The sequence below is a fragment of the Larus michahellis genome, chromosome 4 (genome assembly GCF_964199755.1).
Source record: "Larus michahellis chromosome 4, bLarMic1.1, whole genome shotgun sequence".
Taxonomy (NCBI): Eukaryota; Metazoa; Chordata; class Aves; order Charadriiformes; family Laridae; genus Larus; species Larus michahellis.
Window position 1 is genome coordinate 38,321,194 of NC_133899.1, and position 21,999 is coordinate 38,343,192.

At 37.4% G+C, this 21,999-nt stretch overlaps 2 protein-coding genes across 9 annotated transcripts in view; one reads left to right on the forward strand and one right to left on the reverse strand.

Annotated features, from left to right (window-relative positions):
- Nucleotides 1–51: 51 nt before the first annotated feature.
- Nucleotides 52–5,578, reverse strand: GSKIP (GSK3B interacting protein). 5 transcript variants are annotated; one of them, XM_074584070.1, is made up of 3 exons: nt 4,800–5,151; nt 3,379–3,637; nt 52–2,758 (listed from the first exon to the last, which is right to left on the reverse strand). In XM_074584070.1, the coding sequence occupies exons 2-3, from the start codon at nt 3,634–3,636 to the stop codon at nt 2,597–2,599; spliced, it is 420 nt and encodes a 139-aa protein (XP_074440171.1). In that variant the 5' UTR covers nt 3,637; nt 4,800–5,151; the 3' UTR covers nt 52–2,596. The 5 variants fall into 5 exon arrangements, with proteins under 5 accessions (XP_074440171.1, XP_074440174.1, XP_074440173.1 ...); XM_074584073.1 differs by lacking the exon at nt 4,800–5,151 and adding an exon at nt 5,351–5,578 and having other exon boundaries at nt 610–2,758; XM_074584072.1 differs by lacking the exon at nt 4,800–5,151 and adding an exon at nt 5,336–5,473 and having other exon boundaries at nt 610–2,758.
- The window catches only part of ATG2B (autophagy related 2B), a 48,805-nt gene continuing 32,093 nt past the window's right edge, over nt 5,288–21,999 (forward strand). For 3 of the 4 annotated variants that reach the window (XM_074584064.1, XM_074584065.1, XM_074584066.1), the window contains exons 1-12: nt 5,288–5,449; nt 9,104–9,266; nt 11,122–11,274; nt 12,284–12,386; nt 13,692–13,854; nt 14,332–14,511; nt 16,313–16,409; nt 18,378–18,560; nt 19,219–19,373; nt 20,102–20,213; nt 20,371–20,632; nt 21,517–21,667. In XM_074584064.1, the coding sequence (XP_074440165.1) occupies nt 5,288–5,449; nt 9,104–9,266; nt 11,122–11,274; nt 12,284–12,386; nt 13,692–13,854; nt 14,332–14,511; nt 16,313–16,409; nt 18,378–18,560; nt 19,219–19,373; nt 20,102–20,213; nt 20,371–20,632; nt 21,517–21,667 (1,884 nt within the window). Of the gene's footprint in view, nt 5,450–9,103; nt 9,267–11,121; nt 11,275–12,283; nt 12,387–13,691; nt 13,855–14,331; nt 14,512–16,312; nt 16,410–18,377; nt 18,561–19,218; nt 19,374–20,101; nt 20,214–20,370; nt 20,633–21,516; nt 21,668–21,999 lie in introns of those variants that run through there. The other variant, XM_074584069.1, reaches the window with a different exon arrangement.

Below are 21,999 nucleotides of genomic sequence, written 5' to 3' on the forward strand. Positions count from 1 at the left end.
GCTTTATTCCTGACTTCTAGGCGCCAAACAGGACAAAATGTATGTAGCACTACTGAGACAAAAATAGCTTTAATTAGGTTATTAGGCATCCTTTCAGATAGCAGGCAGGCTTTGAGGCTTTGTAGGTAATTCAGAGATTAACAGCTTCGTTAGGCTGAGCAGCGCTTGTTCAGGCGTCTGGCTAATGAGAACAAATGACAGCCGAAGGAGACCCACTGAAATTGTCCCTTGTCAGTGCTTCGAGACCAGGCTGGACGGGGCTTTGAGCAACCTGGTCTGGTAGGAGGCATTTCTAGGTGATCTTTAAGGTCCCCTCCAACGCAAACCATTCTATGAATGTGAAGCTCCCTCGCTATAGGCAGCAACGCCCAAATATAGGGACTAGAGAGCATTTTCTTCATACTCATAAACCCAGACATAGTGGAACGAGATAACATTTTTGAGTTAATGCTGCTGTACGTTACAAGAAACAACAGAAGTTTCTTCTGGTAACACCTACAAAACACCTGTTTTGAAAGTATGTGTCAGCTTAGGTTTATAATAAGCACGCAAAATGACAAAGCATTTTAAAGATGTCTATGAAAAAATAATCTTAGCAATATAACATTTGCTTTGGCATTTTTTTTCACTTGTATTTCTAATAACTTCCTTTCCTAGTCCCTCTTTGCAAGCACCCGCTTTGTTTTTTCACAACAAAGTTTCAGCAGATACAAGTTTGCAGCCAAAGGTTTTCAAATACTTAACTATTTGATATTTCAGATTTTTTGTGGGCATTCTTTTATTGTTCACTCCCCTCTTTCCAGTAGCTCCCCCCCGCCAAAAAAAAAACCCTACAACACACAGGCATGTTTTATTTAATGCTTTAGTCATTGAAATTGAACAAGTAAATTAGTTGCAAGGGAAAATATTCAAATATAAATTTGGTAAAGTACATTCTCCTCACAGAGGACTAACCATGTGCCACAGACCTGTGTGCAATAGAGAGCCTAGGAACAAATTTTAGAGCACGTAAACATACCCTAGGGCAGAGGATTAATATCAGAAGTTTCAACCTAAAAAGAGAATAAGATAATCACAAAATCAAGCTCTGGAAGACAGAAGTGCGAACTACAGTTGTCTTGTCAGTCATAGTTGTACATCACTACCCCAAAGCTATTACAAAAGCTCTAGTAGGCTTCTCCAAATAAAATGACTAATCCTTAGCAGGCAGAAGTCAATATAGCTCTACTGAAGTCACTGGAATCTGTGACTTCATGAGAACTGATGTATCCCTAAGTGTGGCTCCAAAAAAGCTACTGCATGTACTTGTCACAATAGCATGGTAGAATAATGGCAGGATTGTTTAAATAAAGCTGCACAAATACTGCATAATACAAGAATACAAAAAGTATGAATGTCACAGAATGTTAGTTCAACAGTACTGGTATTTCTAACCAACTGTCATTTTTAAAAAGTCTACCATTCGGTACATACTTGAAAAGTTACAGCAGAACAATAGATTTATAAAGAGATTTGTACCAGTTTTTAAGTAGAAAATACAAGTTATATATTCGAGTTTGTATTAGTCTTAGCAAATTTCACACAGCCTTTGGTTTCAAACCAATACAATGCAATTAATGGCATAGTGCTTATTTAGTATTCATTAGGAGAGGACGCTGTACAATTGAGGGAGAAAATGTGAAAAATGGGAGTACCAAAGTACTGTATTATAGAAAGTAAAGGCTGAAGCAAAAATACTCTTGGGTATATCCTGTACATCATGTAAACACACATTCAGAATAGGAAACAGGCTAAAATGTCTTCCAAGCCTCCCAAATAGTTACAATATAGCATACATATACATAAATATAACATATTTAACATCATCTTTAGGAAATGTAGCCCATTACATCCTAATTCTGTGCTTAACTCATTTGCGATTCAGACAATACATTCATATATTAGCAGTACATCGCATTTATTATTTGGAGTTTGCTGCTTGCCATAGACAAGGACAGATCAAATAATACTGAGCCGTGCTTTTAACTCAGATACTGTCACTATATAAACAACACTCAACTGTTCAAGAACCATCTTTCTTGTTATCAAAGCTGAGAATTTTCAGATTTATGTATAGCAAATCAAGATGAAATTCTGTTCTTTGCAGAACAGTAGGTTTCGCAATTATTCTTCATTAATTGGGTAGAGCAGATAACTCTCATGTCTGCTTTTTAAAATAGAAGCTATCAGTAAGCACATACAAAAAGAATTACTACTTGTATATAAAACATTCAGTCTCTATATATTGTTTTAGAGTTTTGGATAATAACACTTTGAAAAGAGACAAAATTTTTTGAATGTTGTAACAAGCAACACTTACTTGCTCACCTACAACAAAAAAAGAAAACAAAAAAGTTTAACTTCACAATTTATCAAAGGGGCTTTTAATAGCATTGTGATATACTCAAATCCACTGTAGCAAAATGTTATAGAGTAGTACTAGCATGAATTAGATATTAATGCAAGAAACGAAGCTTAAAGATGTTTGTAAGAAAGATCTCAGTGCCTCATACTGAGAATCCCTTCTAGCATTAAACCTTCCTCACTTCTGGGCAAATCATGACTGACTTTCTTTCTTCAAAGCTTCTAGCCTTTGTAGTAGTGCGTTTCCAAACACCTCTCGGTATGCAGGGCTGAGAGAGTCCAATAAGGAGTAGACGGTTTCATGGTATGGCGTTTGCAATCTGTCATCAGTCTGATCAAAATCATAAGCTACTACCTGCAACAAAGAAACCACTGATTAAATTCCTGTGGTTAGGATCACGTTGCAATAGGAAACGAATATCACAACATTTAACTTTGCCAGTCAGTGAGACTGTTATGTGAGAACAAAAGATGCTGGATTTAAATCACAGTCTGTGCTTTCTGCTATGGGGCTTAGTGGTAATACAGTATTTAGGCAGTTTCAAATACCTTTTGTCCAAAACTCAGAATGCTAGTAAAATATATCATTATGACCTTTCACCTTTATGATCTTACATCTACATGTTTACACAAAACACGTAAATGGTGCAAAAAAGATTTGTATACATGCTGTATTACTGACTTATCTGGGTACCTGAGAAACCCAGAGACTGACATGTCTATAACAAACTGACGCTCCAATCTTCATTGTTTTGTGTCTCAAATAAATGTGTCATTTTTTTCATCTACTTCCCTTCTTGCTTTGTTGGAAGTAGCTAGTTAATGTTCCGCTTTCTAGGAGAAAACATGTAGTACAGGCTTTCATAAACGTACAAGAGGAATACGTATGCTGTTTTGGTGTCACTGAAGTATTTTCTAGGCACCTTTTGAATGTCATCATTGTTCAAAACCAAGAGGCTTAAAAAATTAGTTTACCCTGAGTCCTGCTTCGGTGAGCTCCAAGCAGTATCTGTTCCTTTCCCTGGTTTCCACATTGATATATGCCACATCCTCTGCACAGGGAAGGGTTTTTGAGACAAACATGTTGCTGACAGCAAACAGAACATCATTCACAACAGCTTCAGCTTCTAGTCTCATATCTTTCACATCTGTTCCTTCAAAGTCTCCATAATCAGAATCCTCTTCAAACCCCGTGTTATTGGGCAACTCCATAGGATTGCAATCAGTCTCCATTCTGCATATGGAAACATTGATTTTAGATTTATAATACCACTTCACTCAATATATATTAACACCATAAAACAAGAGCCGTATCTTAAGCAGACATGTTTAACATTGTCCAAAAAAATGAAAATATGAGACCCAGTGACTCCCATAACTCATGAAATGACAGTCCAGAGAACTGAAAACCAAGATGTTGAGAACAACTGCTTAGGAAGGTTACAGTAGCACATAGAAGCAGAATCAGTGTCACTGAAGTTGCTTCTTCTTATGCGAGTAACTCGTGTTCTGTTGTATAAGACTCTGTTATGATTCAGCAGTAATTAATTCTGCACTTTGCTGATCCGGAATGCAGTAAGAAGACGAGTCACGCCTGGCAAAACTGAAATCAATAGCTGTAGAAAACAAAAATCTGGTGAACTGGTGAATTTAGGAAAGACTTAGAAAAGTCCATGAACTAAACGGGTTATCAGAAATCAACAAAGATAGAGGAACAGCAGCTTTTTGTTTACAGTTACTAAAGAACAACTCCCTTGTTCAGCTTTTATGCACAACTGTCAATACATTTCAGAGACGTGCACTGTTGGCCTTTGTAAGCAGCCGTTACCAAAAAGTGACGGGTTCCGGGAGTGTCACCACAGCGGCTCCGAGGGGACCGGTGTCCCCATGGGGCCCCAGCTACTCCCGCAGGGAAACCCGCCTCGGGAAAGCCCTTGGGACGCTGCCCCGAGCGCCGCGGTGGCCGAGTGCCGCTGCCGGGCGGGAAGGGGGGCTGGCAGCGACATTCTCACCAGGAGATTCACGCCTTCCTGACGAAATCCCACCTCAGGCCTACACACCAATTCCACGGTAAACGAAGGCGACAAGGGGAGCTGGCTGCCGGGCTGCGCAGCCTCCCGTTCGCAGCGCATCGCATCCCCTTTACCCACGGCAAAACAAGCCGCCGGTCACCCCCGCGCCCCGGCAGCAGCCCACCTACCGGCCCCGCCGGCGGGCGAACGAGGGCCCCGCCGCCCGACCCCAAACGGCTCCGGGCAGGCCACCACCTGCCGCTCCGCCCCGCTGGTGCTTCCCCCGGCACCGTTCGCTAGAGAGGCGGCGTCCCGTTCCCCCCCTCACCCCACCGGCACCCGCCCCGCCGCCGAGGCCCCTCCAGCGCGACACCGCCCCCTCACCCGCCTCCTGCCGCCGCTTCCGCCCCCGCCTCCTCCGCCCGGCGACGCCACTTCCGCGCGGACGTCACGGTGCCGGTGACGGCGTTCGGCGGGCGGGGAAGGGGGGGGAAGGAGACAAACAGCCCGCATCGGCCTGGCCGTCCTCGCCGGCCGTAGAGAGCTGAGGCGGCGGGGTCCGCCCGCCGGCCCCTTCTTCCGCTCCCCGCCCCTGCGCAGCGCGGCTTTGCGGCGGCCCCCTCCGCGCTCGCGGGCCGCCGAGAAGATGGCGGCGGTGTCCGAGTGAGGATGGAGCTACCTGTCCGCGCCTCTTCGCCCTGAGGGGAGGCAGTGCCGCCCCGCCGGCGGTGTGAGGGGCGGCGGGGAGCCCGCGCTGAGGGGCGAGGCTGGGCCCGGCGGCTGCCGCTCGCCTCCCTCTCTCCGCCCGCCGGAGGGGCCGGCCCCGGCCCCGTCCCGCCGACTGGCCCCGCGGCCCCCGGCGCGCAGCCGCCATGCCGTGGCCTTTCTCGGAGTCCATCAAGAAGAGGGCCTGCAGGTACCTGCTGCAGAGGTACCTGGGCCACTTCTTGCAGGAGAAGCTCAGTCTGGAGCAGCTCAGCCTGGATCTCTACCAGGGCACCGGCTCCCTGACGCAGGTCCCGCTGGATAAGTGGGTAAGAGACGCCGGCGCTTCACCCCCTCGGCTCGTCTGAGGGACCAGCTGGTTCCCGGCCCCCGGCTGCCGCCCACTTTGTTCTCAGTACCCGGCCTCCTTTGTGTAAAAAGTTACACCCGTGATTAGCATTTCATCCAAGGAGCTCTTCTCTGATATGCTAGCACTTAAAAAAAAAAAAAATCTGGGTATTTGGTATGGATATGTTTTTCTAGTCACACCTTGGTGTCGTTATTTTTACTTATGAGAAGAAAACAAAAACTAGAAAGAAGGCCATAGCTGCTGGTATTTCAGGCAGAAGGAGCTAGCATAGCCCAGACTACTAGAAATAATAGCTACTGAGTAGCTACTAGTAGCTACTGAGGAGCACGTTTACTGACTACTACCGTAGATGATAAAAACGTAAAAAGTAATCCCTGTTCCGTCTATGCTTTGTCTTCAACTTGGAGGTGTCTTGGTTCTTGACAGTGTTCTGCTGAGCTTAGTCCAGGTAGATCTCTAAAAATTGTCCCCTAGTCTTGCAGTGGTGAAAGTACTTGTTGACAAATGGAAAGCTCTTTCTAGCTAGAGTTTGCCTAACAGGTGGGCTGTCACACTCTCAACCAACTAAAGCTTTTTTCCAGTCCTGGCATAAATGTTTTTATATATATATATATACATATTCCTGTGTATGTGTCTATACACACACACACGTATGCATACTTCCAGCCTACTGTAGTCATCCAAAGGCCTGTGCCCGTGTTTGTAATATTTCGTAAATTTTCTTGGTTTAATTACCGACGTTACTGAATTCTACCTGCCAGTCAAGTGACTGTCATGAGGAGCCTTAAGCACTGCTGTGCGTCAGACTTTGAGGGTGGCACAGGTGATGAACTAGGTACACAGGCTTATTGCTTTACAAAGTGCTTTCAAAATGCATTTTTACTATACTGTGTTCTGCTATGAGGCCATGCTGGGCACGTTTTAAAGTACTTGTGAATATATGATGTTTTCAAATACCGCTTTTCCAGTTGTTTGTGTGAAAATATGTTTGAAAGTGGCAGGAGACAGATGTTTGCAGAAATGCACAATATTAGCAGTGTTTTATTGTGGGGTTTTTTTTTTGTTATTTGCTTGTTTGTTTTCTTTTCTGGCTGTGTCTGCAGCTTGTTTTCTGTGTCAGGCAGTGAAGCTGTCTCGCTTTAATTGAATTATTATGCCCTCTAGTGGGTATCACAGCACTCTTCACTAGTCAAAGTGACTATTTAAAATGTAAATACTTTGAAACAGCAAGCAGTTATGGACCAGTACTAAATGAACAGTTAATTATGTATACACAGTGATTAAATATATATACAATAGTGCTTGGGTTATCTTCCCCATTTGTAGATCAGCATTTTTCTTTTTGGCATGTAAACAATGACATGTTTGAGGTTCTCTGCACGTGACTCTCATGTATGACAGATTGCAAAAACAGATGTTGCGGAAGTACTACAGCTTTTTTTTTTTTCCCCTAGTCATTGTAAGCTTGTTCTCTGTGAATCACCAGGATGGCTGTAGTTTTACATTTATCTTACCGTTTTTGTGGATAGTTCTGTTCATCTTAACATTGTAGATATTTTAGTCAATGCTGTATGTGTTTATAGATTATAGAGATATGTAGGAATACCTGGGGCTGTTAGTGTAACACCTTTGCCTCTTGGGACGTGGGCTGTTTAGAAAAATCAAAATGTAACCCATGATGTTTGTGGTTGAATTTTAATATCCATTGAATAGTACTTCCACTACTAGCATTACTGTGATTTCCAGCTGGAGACATTCAGTCAATAACATGGGAACAAGTCCTGATGTGAAGACTGTTCTTCAGTTTTAAAGTTTCATTTGGAATGATCTAATTGCTGCTTTCTAGGAATAACTGGCTTGTTTATGAAGTAATTTAGCTATGAGAATACTTTCATTTTTTATTTTTTTGCTTTTAGATAGTAAAATTATATTTCAAAATAATAAGGAATGTACTAAAACACACTCATTTTTATTGCCATGTACATGGGTAGCTAAAGGTCATTTGAGTCAGAGTTGTTCAAAATAGGGTAACTAGCTTGCTTCCTGCTATAGCAAATTATTTGGTAAAGGTTCAAGTAATTTAAATAGATCTGTGATATTTTCAAATACAGTTTTCATGCCAAATAATTAATTTTGCCTTATCTTATGCTATTACCACATCTGTAATTCTTATATTTAGTTCAAAATAAGTTTTAATGTCACTGAATCTTAGCCGATTTTTTGATTCTTAAATAATTTCCTGATAGAACTGTTTCAGGTTCTGTTTCTTTAAAGTTGGTATGTTTTTCTGCTGCTTGAGTGGACTTTGGAACAGAAACTAGAAAAGCAAGCAAACAAAATTCTAAAAGCAAAGTTAAAAAAATAAGCAGAGCAACAAGTTAACATGATGGGAATGTTGCACCTGGAGACATAACAATGAAAAATACCATTTTTTGAAGACTTGTTTTGTTCAATTTTATTTTTAAATTATTCTATATAATTAGAACAACATTTTAAATATAATTAAGATGGAATGCAAATTTTAAAATCCTTATTTAAATTTTTTTTTTTATGTTGAATTTATGCATTTTTCTCGGGGAAAATCAGTGGTCCTGTTCAACACAGGAATGTCAAAACCACAGTTTTTTTGCCTGTTGAAAATTGTGTCCCAATATTACAACCACAGTCTTTAGTAAGGTCTTGTTTACGTTAGAAAGTTGCACTCACTGAATTTGGCACATGATTTAGATTATTATTTTTTAATTTATTTTATTAAAGCAACCTAGATAGTTCTTGTTCAATAATTTCAGTTTTAACTAAGTTTTTCAGTCAGGACACAACAGGGATTTGTATTTTTTTAAATTACAAATGTGAAGAATGTGTTTCCTTTGTACGGATGTAACGAAAGCTACATAGTGCAACAAGTGAGTCTTTTCTGAGGATTGTGGAAAACTTGAAAATCCTAAACTACTACTTCAGACCTGATGCACTGTTTTTCTCATCAATTTCGCTTACCCTGTATGATACTGAGGGCAACTTAATTGTAGTTTTGTTTATAATGTCTCCATAAAGGACTGGATTAACTAAATGGTTTCTATAGAAAATTGGTCTGTCCGCTGATCTTAGATTTTTAAATTAGTGCTGAACACATTAAAATATGATTTAGAAATAGGAACTATATTATACAGCAAGAGATGCTTATTTGGTTCTGTTTTTCCAGTGTCACAGAGAAATGTAAAATGAACATTATATTGAAATTACACGCTAGTGTAATTACTCTTGCCACAGAAACCAGGTACTTTTTGGGTTTTTACTGTCAACCTGCTTTCAGCTTCCTTCAAGTATTGCCACAGAAAGAATAGATTAACTTAAGCAGTCAGTACTGTAGTATTTATAACAGTAAGATAGCAGGTTTTTTTGGGTATAGTGCAAAAATACAGCTACCACAGAGAAATCTGAGTAATTTTGTGAAACAAATTATGATGGAATCAGAATACTTGAAAGTGGCCAGTTTATTGTCTTTCTGAGTATAATTAATTTTCTGACAGCCTAAAATTTGTTTTATTTGTTATATGCAAAGTTATGGATTTATTTTTTAAATTATTATTATTTTTATTTTATTCTGTTCTTCTAGTGTCTTAATGAGATCCTGGAGTCTGCAGACGCACCTCTGGAAGTCACAGATGGATTTATCCAGTCAATTTCTTTATCTGTTCCATGGGGGTCGTTGCTACAGGATAACTGTGCATTAGAAATAAAAGGATTAGAGATGGTCTTCAGGCCAAGACCAAGGCTTGGTAGGCTTATTTTTTAATTTTCAAAAAGGAGATTCTTTACAGTTTTTCAGAGGCAAAAGGCTACACTTGCTTTAGTCAGTTCGTAGCCTTATTTAAAGTGCCATTTAATTGGCATGCATTTATGATAGAGAATTTAATAAAAAAATAAACTGTCAGCTGTTTTTCCGTTGGTTGTCAAGTGTTTCTCAATTGGTTGTTGTTCTGTTAAATAGCTTAAAATGTATATAATGTTGCTACTGTTGTATCTCTTCTCCCAAACTGTTTCAGACCTATTTAAATAAAAGTAGTACTGTGTGGAAGGGAGTTTGTTAGCTGGGATTTTTGGGTGTTGTATGGCAAGTGCTGTTAGTCAGCAATAGCAGCGGGCTGTTAGGTAGTAGTAGGATAACACAATAGTGTAAGGCTATGAGGGGGGGTTACGCTGAGGTTCTGCCTTTCTTCGGCAACTTTAGGATAAAGGACGCATCTTCTTATATGTTTAGAGAATGACTAATACATTTTAATTCCTATTGCAGTCTGAAATAATGAATTTTAAGTGCTCTAAAAACTACCTTTGATTATAATGCTGAGAGGATTGAGCTCTTCTGGCTTGTCTGTATTCATATGAATTGAGCTGGTCTAGTTTAGACTGTCCTGGTGATAAATTTTTGCCAACTATCAAACCTTCATGAATTCTGTTAAGATGTGTTTTTATAGAGTGAGTGGGACACTTAGTGCGTTTTTCAGCATGTGGAAAATTTTGAATAGATGCCTAAAGATTTTTAATTTGTTTTCCCTTTTATCGTTTAGAGAAGATGGAAGAAAATATTTCTTTAAATACATCATGAAGAAGAAAAAAAATGCATAAGCCCTATTTTCCATCTTTTGCAAGTTACCTTAAGTAACTTGCTTATGAATACTCTGCATTTCATTCTTATTTGTTTAACTGGTACTAAATTTTGAGATATCTTACTTTCTGATGTAAGATTATTGCTTTGAAAGAATGGCAGTATTAGGAGGCAGCTTTATTTATTCACTTGCATCCATTTAATTCTCTTTGATGCACAGAGCTTTATAATACAGTACAAAAACCCCACAATGCTGGTTTTGTCAAACTTTTATAGTCACATGGGTGTTTCCAGACCTGGATGCTAAACTGGAATGTTTTGCCTGTTTAACATGTTTGTGTTTCTGCTAGTTTTACTTTTGTTTGCCTATACTAGAGTGTTGTAGTTGAATTTGATTAACTTATCTAGTTTTACACCATTTGCTTGCAATGGGCTTGGTGTTAGTTGATAGGAATGCACTGCCAATTAAGTTAATCTGGCTGCTAAAAAAGTTGTTCAGTTTAACATGTGCTGTGCTTTCAGATTTTACTCTGTTCTACTTATGTCAGGTCTGTGTTAGGCACTTAAAACCTGTTCTAATATGCAAAGATAAAATCTTAAACCTTGTTTAGTCTTTCCCCATCTAGGATATGTTTCAGATGGAATAAGAAACCTTAAAATAATTCATAGAAAAAGAGTTATTTCCTTGATTTCATTTTGATGATTATGCCTGCAAAATCATATCAATATAATAAAGTACTCAAGTCATTTACTCACTTAAACTACTGCTGAAGATTGGTTACACTAAATCCTGGTTTCATCTTATTTATATTGAGTTTTCAAATATCAGAATCCTACCAATGCAATCTAAATAATTTAAAGTAGTAAAGTGTATAAAGAGAGATTATTACTAAATTTGTTTTGAAGTATAGCTTGTTACTAAGCTGTTGAAATTCTTTTCTGGATGTGCCAAATGTATTATTTCATTTTGTCTTTATTGTTTCAAAATGTACAGAGTCAAATTTATTAATACTTCTCTTACTCCACAGCATCTGGGTCTGAGCCAATGTATTGGTCAAGTTTTATGACCAGTAGTATGCAGCTTGCAAAAGAGTGTCTTAGCCAAAAATTGACAGATGAACAAGGAGAAGGGTCCCAGCCTTTTGAAGGACTTGAGAAATTTGCAGAAACTATTGAAACAGGTACGAATTAATTATTGAGATCTGAACGAACATCTGAGATTAAATCATCTTATGTTGTGTCTCAGTTTTGCAAAATGGCATCTCATTTGCCATAACTTGTCTCGCAAATTTTCAACTGTATTACCTGTAAGATTTAAACGGGAAAGCAGGACAAATGATCCTCTCTTTGAAGAGTGAAAAAAAGGCCATTAGCTTACTAAAATACGTGTATGCTTTCCTCAGAGGACAAAATGAACCCTACTTCAAGGCAAGTTGGTGTTTGTTTGCACCAGAACAAATCCAGCTAAATCTGTGCTTGAGTAATTGGTGAGATGCCTTGGTTTTGGAGGTGCTAATTTAGTTCATCACACAAACTTAGATTGTTAGTGGTTATGCTGTTGAGGCAGAAACAGAGAATGTTTTTTCAGCTATTTTTCACAAAACTGACCTGTTACGATGTGTGTATCTCAATAATCACACCATGTTGTTAGAAATACTTTAGAAACTCTAGGTTTTGTTGTTGGTGATTTTTTTTTTTGTTTTTTAAGTAGAAGAAACTAAGGGCTTATGACTACGTTATGTGGTAGAGAACCTAATGGTGAAATATGTGAACTAAGGGAAATGTTTAAAATCAGATTTAGAAATGGAAGCATTCAACCAAAGTAGCATGGTGCTATACCAACATCTAGGAGTTCAAACACGGTGCACAATGAAGCAGGTATTTTCTTTGAGGACCATCCCATGCTGAGCCATAGAACAACTTGATTTGAGCTGTCACTTGCTCAAATATTTATGCAGTAGAGATCCATTGCATGGTATGAATGTACATATTAGGCGTATAATAAGAGTTTACGTTGTCACTTGTTGTCTTGTTACATTATTAAACTCAATGTTACATTATTTAGTTCCGTTGAAATAAATTTTGAGAACTTAAATAAAATGAAAGACTGTTTTAAATTGGTTGTAAAAGTCATTGTTGAGTAACTTGACTTGAATGTTTGCATGGTATCTCTTTATTTTCTCGTTTAAGTTCTAAGAAGAGTGAAAGTTACCTTTTTAGATACTGTTTTGCGAATAGAACATGTGCCGGAAAACTCTAAAAGTGGAACTGCACTTGAAATCAGAATCGAAAGGTAAAGAGATTTTTTTTTTTAAAAAAATTCTGTATTTCCTAAGGCACTTTTTGCCATTTCCTGTACATTCTTAGTATACAGTTAGACACTAGCTCTTGAGCACCTCTTTTATAATGCCAGTGAGCATTTTCTCCACTCAACTTCCACTTAAAATGCTTAAGCTAAAGATATTTAACCATCAAATTAGAAGAGTTCTGCGTTTTCCAAAGATAAGTTAATGACCACTTCCACAATGCATGAATACCGTTTCTCAGATGTTCAACAGTCAAGGGATATTATTGGCAGATTAGGCCGACACTTTAAATATTTCCAGAAAGAAAGATACGGTCCTGAAAAAAAATTAAACTGGAAGATTTTAGGTCCTCTGCGAGCTTTCAGAAGAGGCCACAGGTATTCTTTAATTACTTTGATCTAGAATACTGTATGTGTCCTAAAAGTAATTTTTTTTTTTTGACCTATGAGATAGTGTAATCATACTTTCTTGCAAAGTATTAAAATCATTACCAGGTAAAACTGATTATTTCTGAGAACTGCTAATGAAATATATTTGGTTTTAAACATTTATAAACTTCAGGTTGTTATGTTCAATTTGGGAGAGATGTCAGTAAAACTGTAATTATTTTTCCTAGAACAAACCTCCTTTTCTGTACTTTAAAAACTAGATTGAAACAAATTGTTAAATAGAATGCTGTTTTGATGTTTGATACATTTTATTTATGGAAAGGTAGGTGTATTTTTCCACTGTAAGGACTATTATGTGGAGACTTGTGTCTTTTTAAGAGTTTACTGTTTATGCTGTCTCTCAGTATTATAATGTAAGAAATTTAACTTCACAGAAATTTTGCGAGATTGGAGCCTATTCTCTCAATTTGCAACTTTAATTCTGACACAGAATGTTACTTCCAAGTAGTACTTTTAGACAACAGAGAAGTATTAGATTGCAGATTTAAAAAAAAAAAAAAAAATCAGATTCTGAAGCAAGAACTGTCTGTGTCCTAATGGAAATGTATGTATAGAAGCGTTGGGCAGACTCCGCTTTGTGGTCCGATGAGACATAAGTATGGGGATAATACCTTGGATATATTCACACTGGAAGAATGTCACAATTGTCCTGTGGTGTCCTGTAGAAAACTTAAGATTTTGACCCATTCCCAGAGAGTGGTGGTTTCTCCTTTCAGGACAGTCAATGGCATTGTAAATAGTATGAAGAGACAGAACGTGTACAAAGTGAGAGGCTAAATGGCACAATAAAAGTAGCAATTTGCACGCACCTACCATCTTTATTTCCTTGCTTTTGTCTCCCAGAACTATGTACTGTGATGAAACTGCAGATGAGTGCTCTGGAATAAATGTACATCAGCCCACAGCTTTTGCTCACAAGTTACTGCAGCTCTCAGGTGTCTCCTTCTTCTGGGATGAGTTTCCTGCATCAGCAAAGTCCTCCCCAGTGTGTTCAGCTACACAGCTGGTAAAATTAAATACATTATATAAATCGATGTAGGATAGGATATATCATTACACTTGTATATTAGATTCATTCTGAAGGATATAGGAGTTGAAATTTTACTTGAATCTGTGTTCGATAAGTTTCACAATCACTCCCTGTTGATCTGAGGAGAGTGAGAAAACAGAGACTTTAGGACTGAGAAAAATTTAGGATGTATTGTACTGGAATCTGTTTGCAACTTTAATGTGTAAAGTCCTCTATAATTCACTATTCTGTGGAAGTATGCTCCACTTTTTTGCAAAGGCTTAATGTTTCGCATTTTACATGCCTTATTTCTTTAACAGTTACCAGTGCGTGTTTTAATGCCACTGTCAAATTTATATTTGTATGAAATGGTTATTCGTGTGATAAGCTTATATAAAATGCTTGGGTTTGGGGATTTTTTTTTTTTGTAAGAAATGGGATACATTCTTATTCCTTTCTCTGTCACATTTTAAGGCAACTGAACCAAAGCTTTCACCTAGCTGGAATCCAAAAATCATTTATGAGCCACATCCGCAATTAACAAGAAACTTGCCAGAAATTACTCCTTCTGACCCTGTACAGATCAGTAAGCTGATTGGTAGAATGGAGTTGAGCCTAACATTAAAGCAAAATGAAGTACTTCCCGGAGCTAAGGTTAGTCATGCTTTCCTGGTCTTTAACTAAATTAATAGTTACATAGGATTTAATTTTTTTCTACTGCATACAAAAAATGGTGAGATTCTCAAGGGGACAGAATCTCGTTAGATTTGTTTTAGATTTTCTGCATTCAAAACTGATATATATGTCTAACAAGATATCTTTATAGTGGCCAGACAACAAGTCAATGGCACACTGAAATCTGTTCAAGGAGAATTCCTGTATGTTAGAGAGACTGAATTTTTGTATTGGTGTAACTCCTGAGAAAGCTGTTTGTTTTCATGAAACTCCTGCTGCTATTCATTTATCCTTTTTTCTTGCAGCACTATGACTGACTTTGCCTACGTATGTGTGGAATGTTTAACTGGTTGATTAAAATCACTTTGGTTTTAAAAGGGTATAATTTACTTCAACACTTACAAGTAAACCTTAAATGATTAATTAGGTTGCAGCATTGCAGCACTATAAAACTAACATGAACTACTACTTCTGAATTTTTATATTAAAATCTATAGTAAATCAAATAATAATGCCATATTTAAATGCTAGTAGTTAAAATAGTATTTTATTTGACTTTTACATAAAGATACAGGAAGCAAAGCAGTTGAAAATAAACCCCTATTTTCTTTAAAAAAAGTGTGAGTATGTAAGTAAAGTCGTGTAAATATATTCCTTGTCTCCCATTTTAAAATTGGCTACTGACCTGTCTTGTATAGTCTGCTATATTTTGCAGAAAGTTTCTATTACAGTAGAAAATTTTCTTATGTCCAGCAATTTCTAGTCAGTCTTCATAACTTTTCTCAGTTATTCAGTTAATAAAAGTCCTTCAAAAGTGAAATAAAATGTTTTGCTTGGTGTGAAATAGAAAAATGCTGGCTATTTTAAAAGTATGAATAGTTAATGCAGTTAACACCTTTCATTTCTGAAGATCAAAAATTTTCTACTTTTATATCATTAGAGGTATTTTAAGGTAGCCAGAAGCAAAAAGTCAAGGGCATAGTTGAGAGTAATTTTTGTTTTATAGGAGAAGTTGAATATAATAGAAGGCAGAGCAGTGGTCTCTGCAAGTTGTGCTTGCCCAGCTCTGCCCAGCATCACCTCTTAGCACAGAGGCTGCCTCTGCAGCATACCCTGCTGCTGACACCTTGCCACCTACACCCAATACAATGAGTAATATCATGAATGGACCAACATCTGTGAGTACAGGATTCTAGAATTGAAAAAGAAATCTATATCCTTTGGATAGATTTAGCTTGAGCTGCTCTCAAAAGATAGGTGACTTGCTGTGTTGTATATATATCAAACCAATTAGACTTCTATAAACGTCCCACTCTTTGTGAGGAAAGTATCTGAATTTATTCAGCTGTACACTGAAGAGAAGTCCTGAAGAGAATCTTTACAGTTTTTAACGTCTACTTCAGAAGGTGCTGACTGAAGTATTTTATAAGTAGTACATAGTACTAACTTTATGTTGTTGATTACTTCTGGAATTACTAAAGAAGCAAAATAACTAGGAGATTAATGGTATTCTTGAATTTTTCTGTTAGGCGATTGTGTATTTATATTAAGCTAATAAATTGTCAGTGGCACACCTGCATTTATCCTGCCAAGCTACAGACTGGAAGCAATATGCAATTAAATTTCTAGCTGCTGTTATATAGAAGATAAAGATACTGCTGGAATGGCTGTATCTTCTACAGCATCAAAATCTATTGTCAAAATAGTTGATGCAAGACTTTTAAAGAAAAATTTAAAGAAAGTGTTCTTGAAATGCTTTTTTTTTCCTTTTTTTTTTTAGTTGGATGTAGATGGACAAATAGACTCCATACATCTATTTCTGTCACCAAGGCAGGTGCACCTTTTATTGGACATGGTAGCAGCTATTGCTGGACCAGGCAAGTGAACATTCTGTAGATGTTAAATGTGTATTATGGTTGATGAAAAATGAAATTTGCAAGATAAACAAGTTTCCTCAGTGGGAAAAAAAAATTGTGGTGGTAGATTATTAATTTCTGTCTGATGTTAGCAAAATGTTTTGTAGCTGCTTTGAGTAGGACTATGATCAATTTACTGGCTTCAGTTGCAAATTGTACATGCTGGTAATAAAAATCTAGGTAGCAAATAAGGCTGGGCAAGTGACTATATATGAGGACAAGAGATGGGGAAATGGTAGATGGAAAAAAATCAGGAGTCCAGAACAATTGTGGTTCTTGTAGCTTCTGTTTCACGAGAGGGACTTAGCAGTTGGGTTCCTTCTCTGTCCTGTGCTTTAGTGACAGGCACAGAAAACATAGAACAGACATTAATTGAGTTCGTTTGTCCATATTTGCTAAGTAATGAACAGCAGTGTTTAGACTACTGCAGTAGCAGGGTGAGGGTGTTTTTGTTTTTTCCCTCCCACCATCTACCTCATGTAACAACACTTATTATTAGGATAGGTAGTTAATCTTCTTTTTGAAAAGATTTGTCATGTCCCATGCTTGATGTTCCTGTAATGATATTGATATATTTACTGTACTGGACTTCACAGAATGGTAGGGGTTGGAAGGGACCTCTGGAGATCACCTAGCCCAACCTGCCCTGCCAGAGCAGAGTCATCTAGAGCACGTTGCACAGGAACGCATCGAGGCGGGTTTTGAATATTTCCAGAGAAGGAGACTCCACACCCTCTCTGGGCAGCCTGTTCCCGTGCTTTGGCACCCTCAAATTAAAGAAGTTTTTCCTCATGTTGAGATGGATTTTCCTGTGTTGCCCCTTGTCCTGTCACAGGGCACCACTGAAGAGAGTCTATCCCCATTCTCCTGACACCCACCCTTTAGATACTTATAAGCATTGATGAGATCCCCTCTCAGTCTTCTCTTCTCCATGCTGAACAGCCCCAGGTCTCTCGGCCTTTCCTTATCGGAGAGGTGCTCCAGTCCCTTGATCATCTTTGTAGCTCTCCACTGGAGTCTCTCCAGCAGTTCCTTGTCTTTCTTGAACTGGAGGCCCAGAATTGGACGCAGTACTCCAGATGTGGCCTCACCAGGGCAGAGTATAGTGGGAGGATGACCTCACTTGAACTGCTGGCCACTCTCTTTTTAATGCACTGCAGGATATCATTGGCCTTTGGATATCATTGGATATCAGGATACCATTGGCGCGTTGCTGGCTCATGGTCAGCTTGTTGTCCACCGGGTCTCCCAGGTCGCTCTCTGCAGAGCTGCTTTCCAGCAGGTCGTCCCCTAACCTGTACCGGTGCGTGGGGTTATTCCTCCCAAGGTGCAGGACTCTACACTTGCCCTTGTTGAACTTCATTAGGTTCCTCTCCGCCCAAGTCTCCAGCCTGTCCAGGGCTCGCTGTATGGCAGCACAGCCTTCTGGTGTGTCAGCCACCCCTCCCAGTTTGGTGTCATCAGCAAATGACTTGTTCATTGTTTGTGGATAACTGGAAAAGCATTACACGTAGTTTCCCATATGTTTCATCTTCAAACCTGGAATTTTAATATTTCCTTAATAGTGAAACCTTTAAGAGATTGTGTCCTTAGTCCCTAAAGCTGAATGAAAAGAGAAATATATGCTGATATTATATGTGAACACATTTGCATATATGACCCTAAAATATTTTCTTCAGACTTGAAATTAATGAATGCCAGGAGAGAGTAATCTGTTTCGGACAAGTAAAATTTCCAAAACAACAAAAAGCATATATATAGATATCTGATATACAACAGATATGTGTATACATATACACAGATGCATTTATATATATACATATATACACAACAACAACAATTCGTTAATTTTCAGAATAATTTTTGAATTTTCTCTGGGATACTGGTAAGGAAATTACAGTGAGTTTTCTGTCCTTTTTTTGAATTCAGAGAGCCTAAGCAGGCTAGAATTGTCAAATAAAGATAGGAAAAACCGGCCTATGCAACAGGAAGATGAGTATCGGATTCAGATGGAGCTGAAACGTTATTTAAGAAAAGAGTCTTTATCTGCAGGAGCATCATCTGAACAAAGCTTCTATGAGACAGAGAGTGCCAGAACGCCTTCTAGTCGTGGCAAGTATAAAAGATGATACAGCATAGCAAATAATCTGTTGTTAAGATTATATAAACTGACTGTTCATCTTTTGAATTTACTAATTTAAGTATCAAAAGAACTTTGATGTAGAATAATTGTATGCTATTAATTGTACCATTGAATAAAAAATTAACACCTAGTTTAGGTATCAGACTAGACTTGATTCAGTGTTTCATTAAAACTGTTCAGTAATCTGTATGTTACTGTGCAACAGAGTAAATACACATACAGCGTAACATCTTTACAAATGTGTGGTTAAGGAAATTAAATATGGAATAAAAGTTGCATTGCCCTGGTATTTATGTTTTGATTTGAATATTTTTTTGCTGATTATTTTAATGTGAAAGTATGAACTTTGATTTGTCAAAGACAGAAATTACGTCAACTTGAATACGAAAATGGAACACTTAGCTGCTTTAGTATTTATTAGGTTTTTTGCTTTTTTTTAAATAGTCTTTGTCCACAGATAGTACTAGCCTTAGTGTCAAGAGAACTTGGAACTTCTGTAAATAATACATGTAGCTGGTTATTCTGTCTAGCAGTTAGATTTCTGAATTTAAGAATACATTTCTGTTAAAAGTAAAGTGTTTTTTTTTCATTAGAAAATAACACTTTACTATCTATGGTTCGTATTAGAAGAAGAAGTTTTCTTCTCAATGGCCGAAATGGACATGTCTCACAGCCTTTCCTCCCTTCCACCTCTTGGAGACCCTCCAACTATGGATCTAGACTTGTCTTTAACCAGTACATACACAACTACACCAGCAGGATCTCCACTGAGCACTACAGTGGTATAGTATTACTTACATTTAAAATCTTTTTGAAACTAACACTTTTATCTGAAACTGTTGCATAAATATTCTTTGCGATATCAAGAACTGTTGCAAAATTCTAGGACAATTGAAAGTGTTTCAAGCTGATACAATTTCCATAGCAGAAATGGAATACTATTGGAAAGTTTCTCATCTGTTTGGCTACCAAGACAGGAAATGGAATGTATTTGTTTTGAAACGCCTTGAAGTTTATATAGGGCACTTCATGATTTATTTTCTTTCTAATAACTGCATGTTTGCCATCTGGGTTTTCTTTTAATATGGACTACACACACAATAACAATAAAAAGTACAAAATTTTATTACATTATTCCTCAAACAACATAAAAATTATGCTGTTGATATCACCATCTTTCCCAAACCTGTTATGCGCCTAACGTTTCACTTAACGAAAGCCGTGGAGAACAATTGTGCTTTTTACAGAGACAGAGGAGAATATATGCTCATGGAGGGAGCAACTTGAGCTTTAAAAATATGTGGGTGTAGATGATCATAGAATTAGAAAGCATAGCCCAAAGTAAAGCTTACCTACATTGTTTAGTTGAGCACTAATATGCCATGAAATGGCATGCTATTGATTGTTTGTGCATGTATTTTCTTTTTGTTTCTTTACCTTATTATTTATGCTTGATCTAATGTCTAACATCTGTTTGTCCAATTTAAGATCATACATATTTTTGTTTTAGCTTCAACCAACTTGGGGTGATTTTCTTGATCGTAACAAACAAGAACTACAACCTCCAAGAGGTTCTTCACTTACAGCCAACATGGTTCACCAGACTTCCTTAAGAAGGACATGTAAGTAAAAACGTTGTTTTGCATTCTGCTCACTAGATAATTCTGGAAATTAAATGTTATGCAGCAACTTCGTAAAAAGAAATGAAAATCAAAAGTAAGATGACTTTATAAATGTGTTATTGCTGAAAAATTACGTGAACTTAATTTTGTATTTCAGCTATTCCATCCAGATCTGTTTCTGTGGATGAATCCAGACCTGAGCTTCTTTTTAGACTGGCAGTTGGAACTTTCTCAGTGTCTGTACTTCATATTGACCCTTTACCCCCACCTGAAAGTTCACTGAACCTTAACCCATTGACACCAATGGCTCGGGATTTCTTTACCCGAATAGAAAAGATTGAGCCAGTTAAGTTTTCAACAGAAGATTTTCTGTCCTTCCGAGAAGTATTTGCAGAAGCTTGTTCTCATGATCACCTTAGGTATAACTTTGCTTATTAATAAATATAATTAACAAAAATATCTTTTAAGTAAATTTCAATAAAGTAAGTTTATTTCCATAGGAACTGTGTCACTTAATATTTGAATTGCATTAGACCTCTTTGTTAATTTCAAAATAGCATTGAATTTTGACATCTGTTTTCAAAGACTGTTTGTTTTTTTTTAATAAAAAAAAGTGCATAAACATTAAATTCAACCTATCTTTTTTCAACAATAGATGAACTAACCTTGGTACAGTTTCTACCACAGAAATCTAGAGAGTCAAGAATCATTAAGTAAATTACTTTGTTAAAAATAGCTGTATTTTACAGGACCATCGTTATTCCAACACAGGGATTTCTGTTTGAAGGAGCTTGGGGTTCTTCTTAGTCCAAAATATTATATCAGTAGGGATAAAAAGTAGGTTTGAGCAAAGTTGTAAAGTTACTCTTCTTTTCCCCAGAAGTTTTTACTGTCCCAGTACAGTGTATGAAGTAAAATATTTAAGGGTGTACATAGTTTTTCTTACTTTATGCATGTAATTTAGAATTCCTGAGGCATTTGACTTTTTCATTGTCTATACAAGGATATTAGATTCCCAGCTTTATGTGAATTGCACTTTAGGTTAGATGTCTAAAGTGTTCTTTACAAATTTCTTTACACTGACCATTGCTGATTGTGTAACATAAGTGATCTCCGTTGTTTTTCTTGCTAAAGCTATTATCTGTTATATTTAGAAACTTTTCTTATTTTTGAAGAAATTGTGGCGGTTTTACTGACTTTTAAAAGGATTGTAGTGATCCTTTTTTACATATTTAAATCTTGACTTTTCATAATTTTTATTGTTTTATGCTACTTTTCATAATTCATAAATTTCATAATTCAGATTTATAGGTACTGGCATCAAGATGTCTTATGAACAAAGACAAAGGACTGCCTCTCGAAGTTTTAGTACTGATTTATCCATTGGGGATTTGGAGTTTCTGGAATGCCTTTTTTCTACTGACTCTCATTCCATTCAGCCTCACTATACAGAGGTATGTAAAAAATACACGGAGTTCAATAGAAAAGAAATATTAATTGTGTAACTGAGAGTGCTAGATTTTAAAATAGTTGTAACTTCAAAATATTTTTAATTTTTTTTAATATTTTATGGGTTTAAGATGCAGCTTATATTTTAATTGCAAGCTCAAATAGTGAACCAGCCTGCTGCCATACCTGACAGGAATAGCGTTAAGTAGCCAGGCTTTGCTAGCTTACTTCTCTTTTAAATACTAACTGCTTAACACAGTTTGGGAATTAGAGTAAATGTGTTCCAAAAACTGACCAATAGACTTGAGCAATGCAAAGCTTTCTTTGGGTGATGATT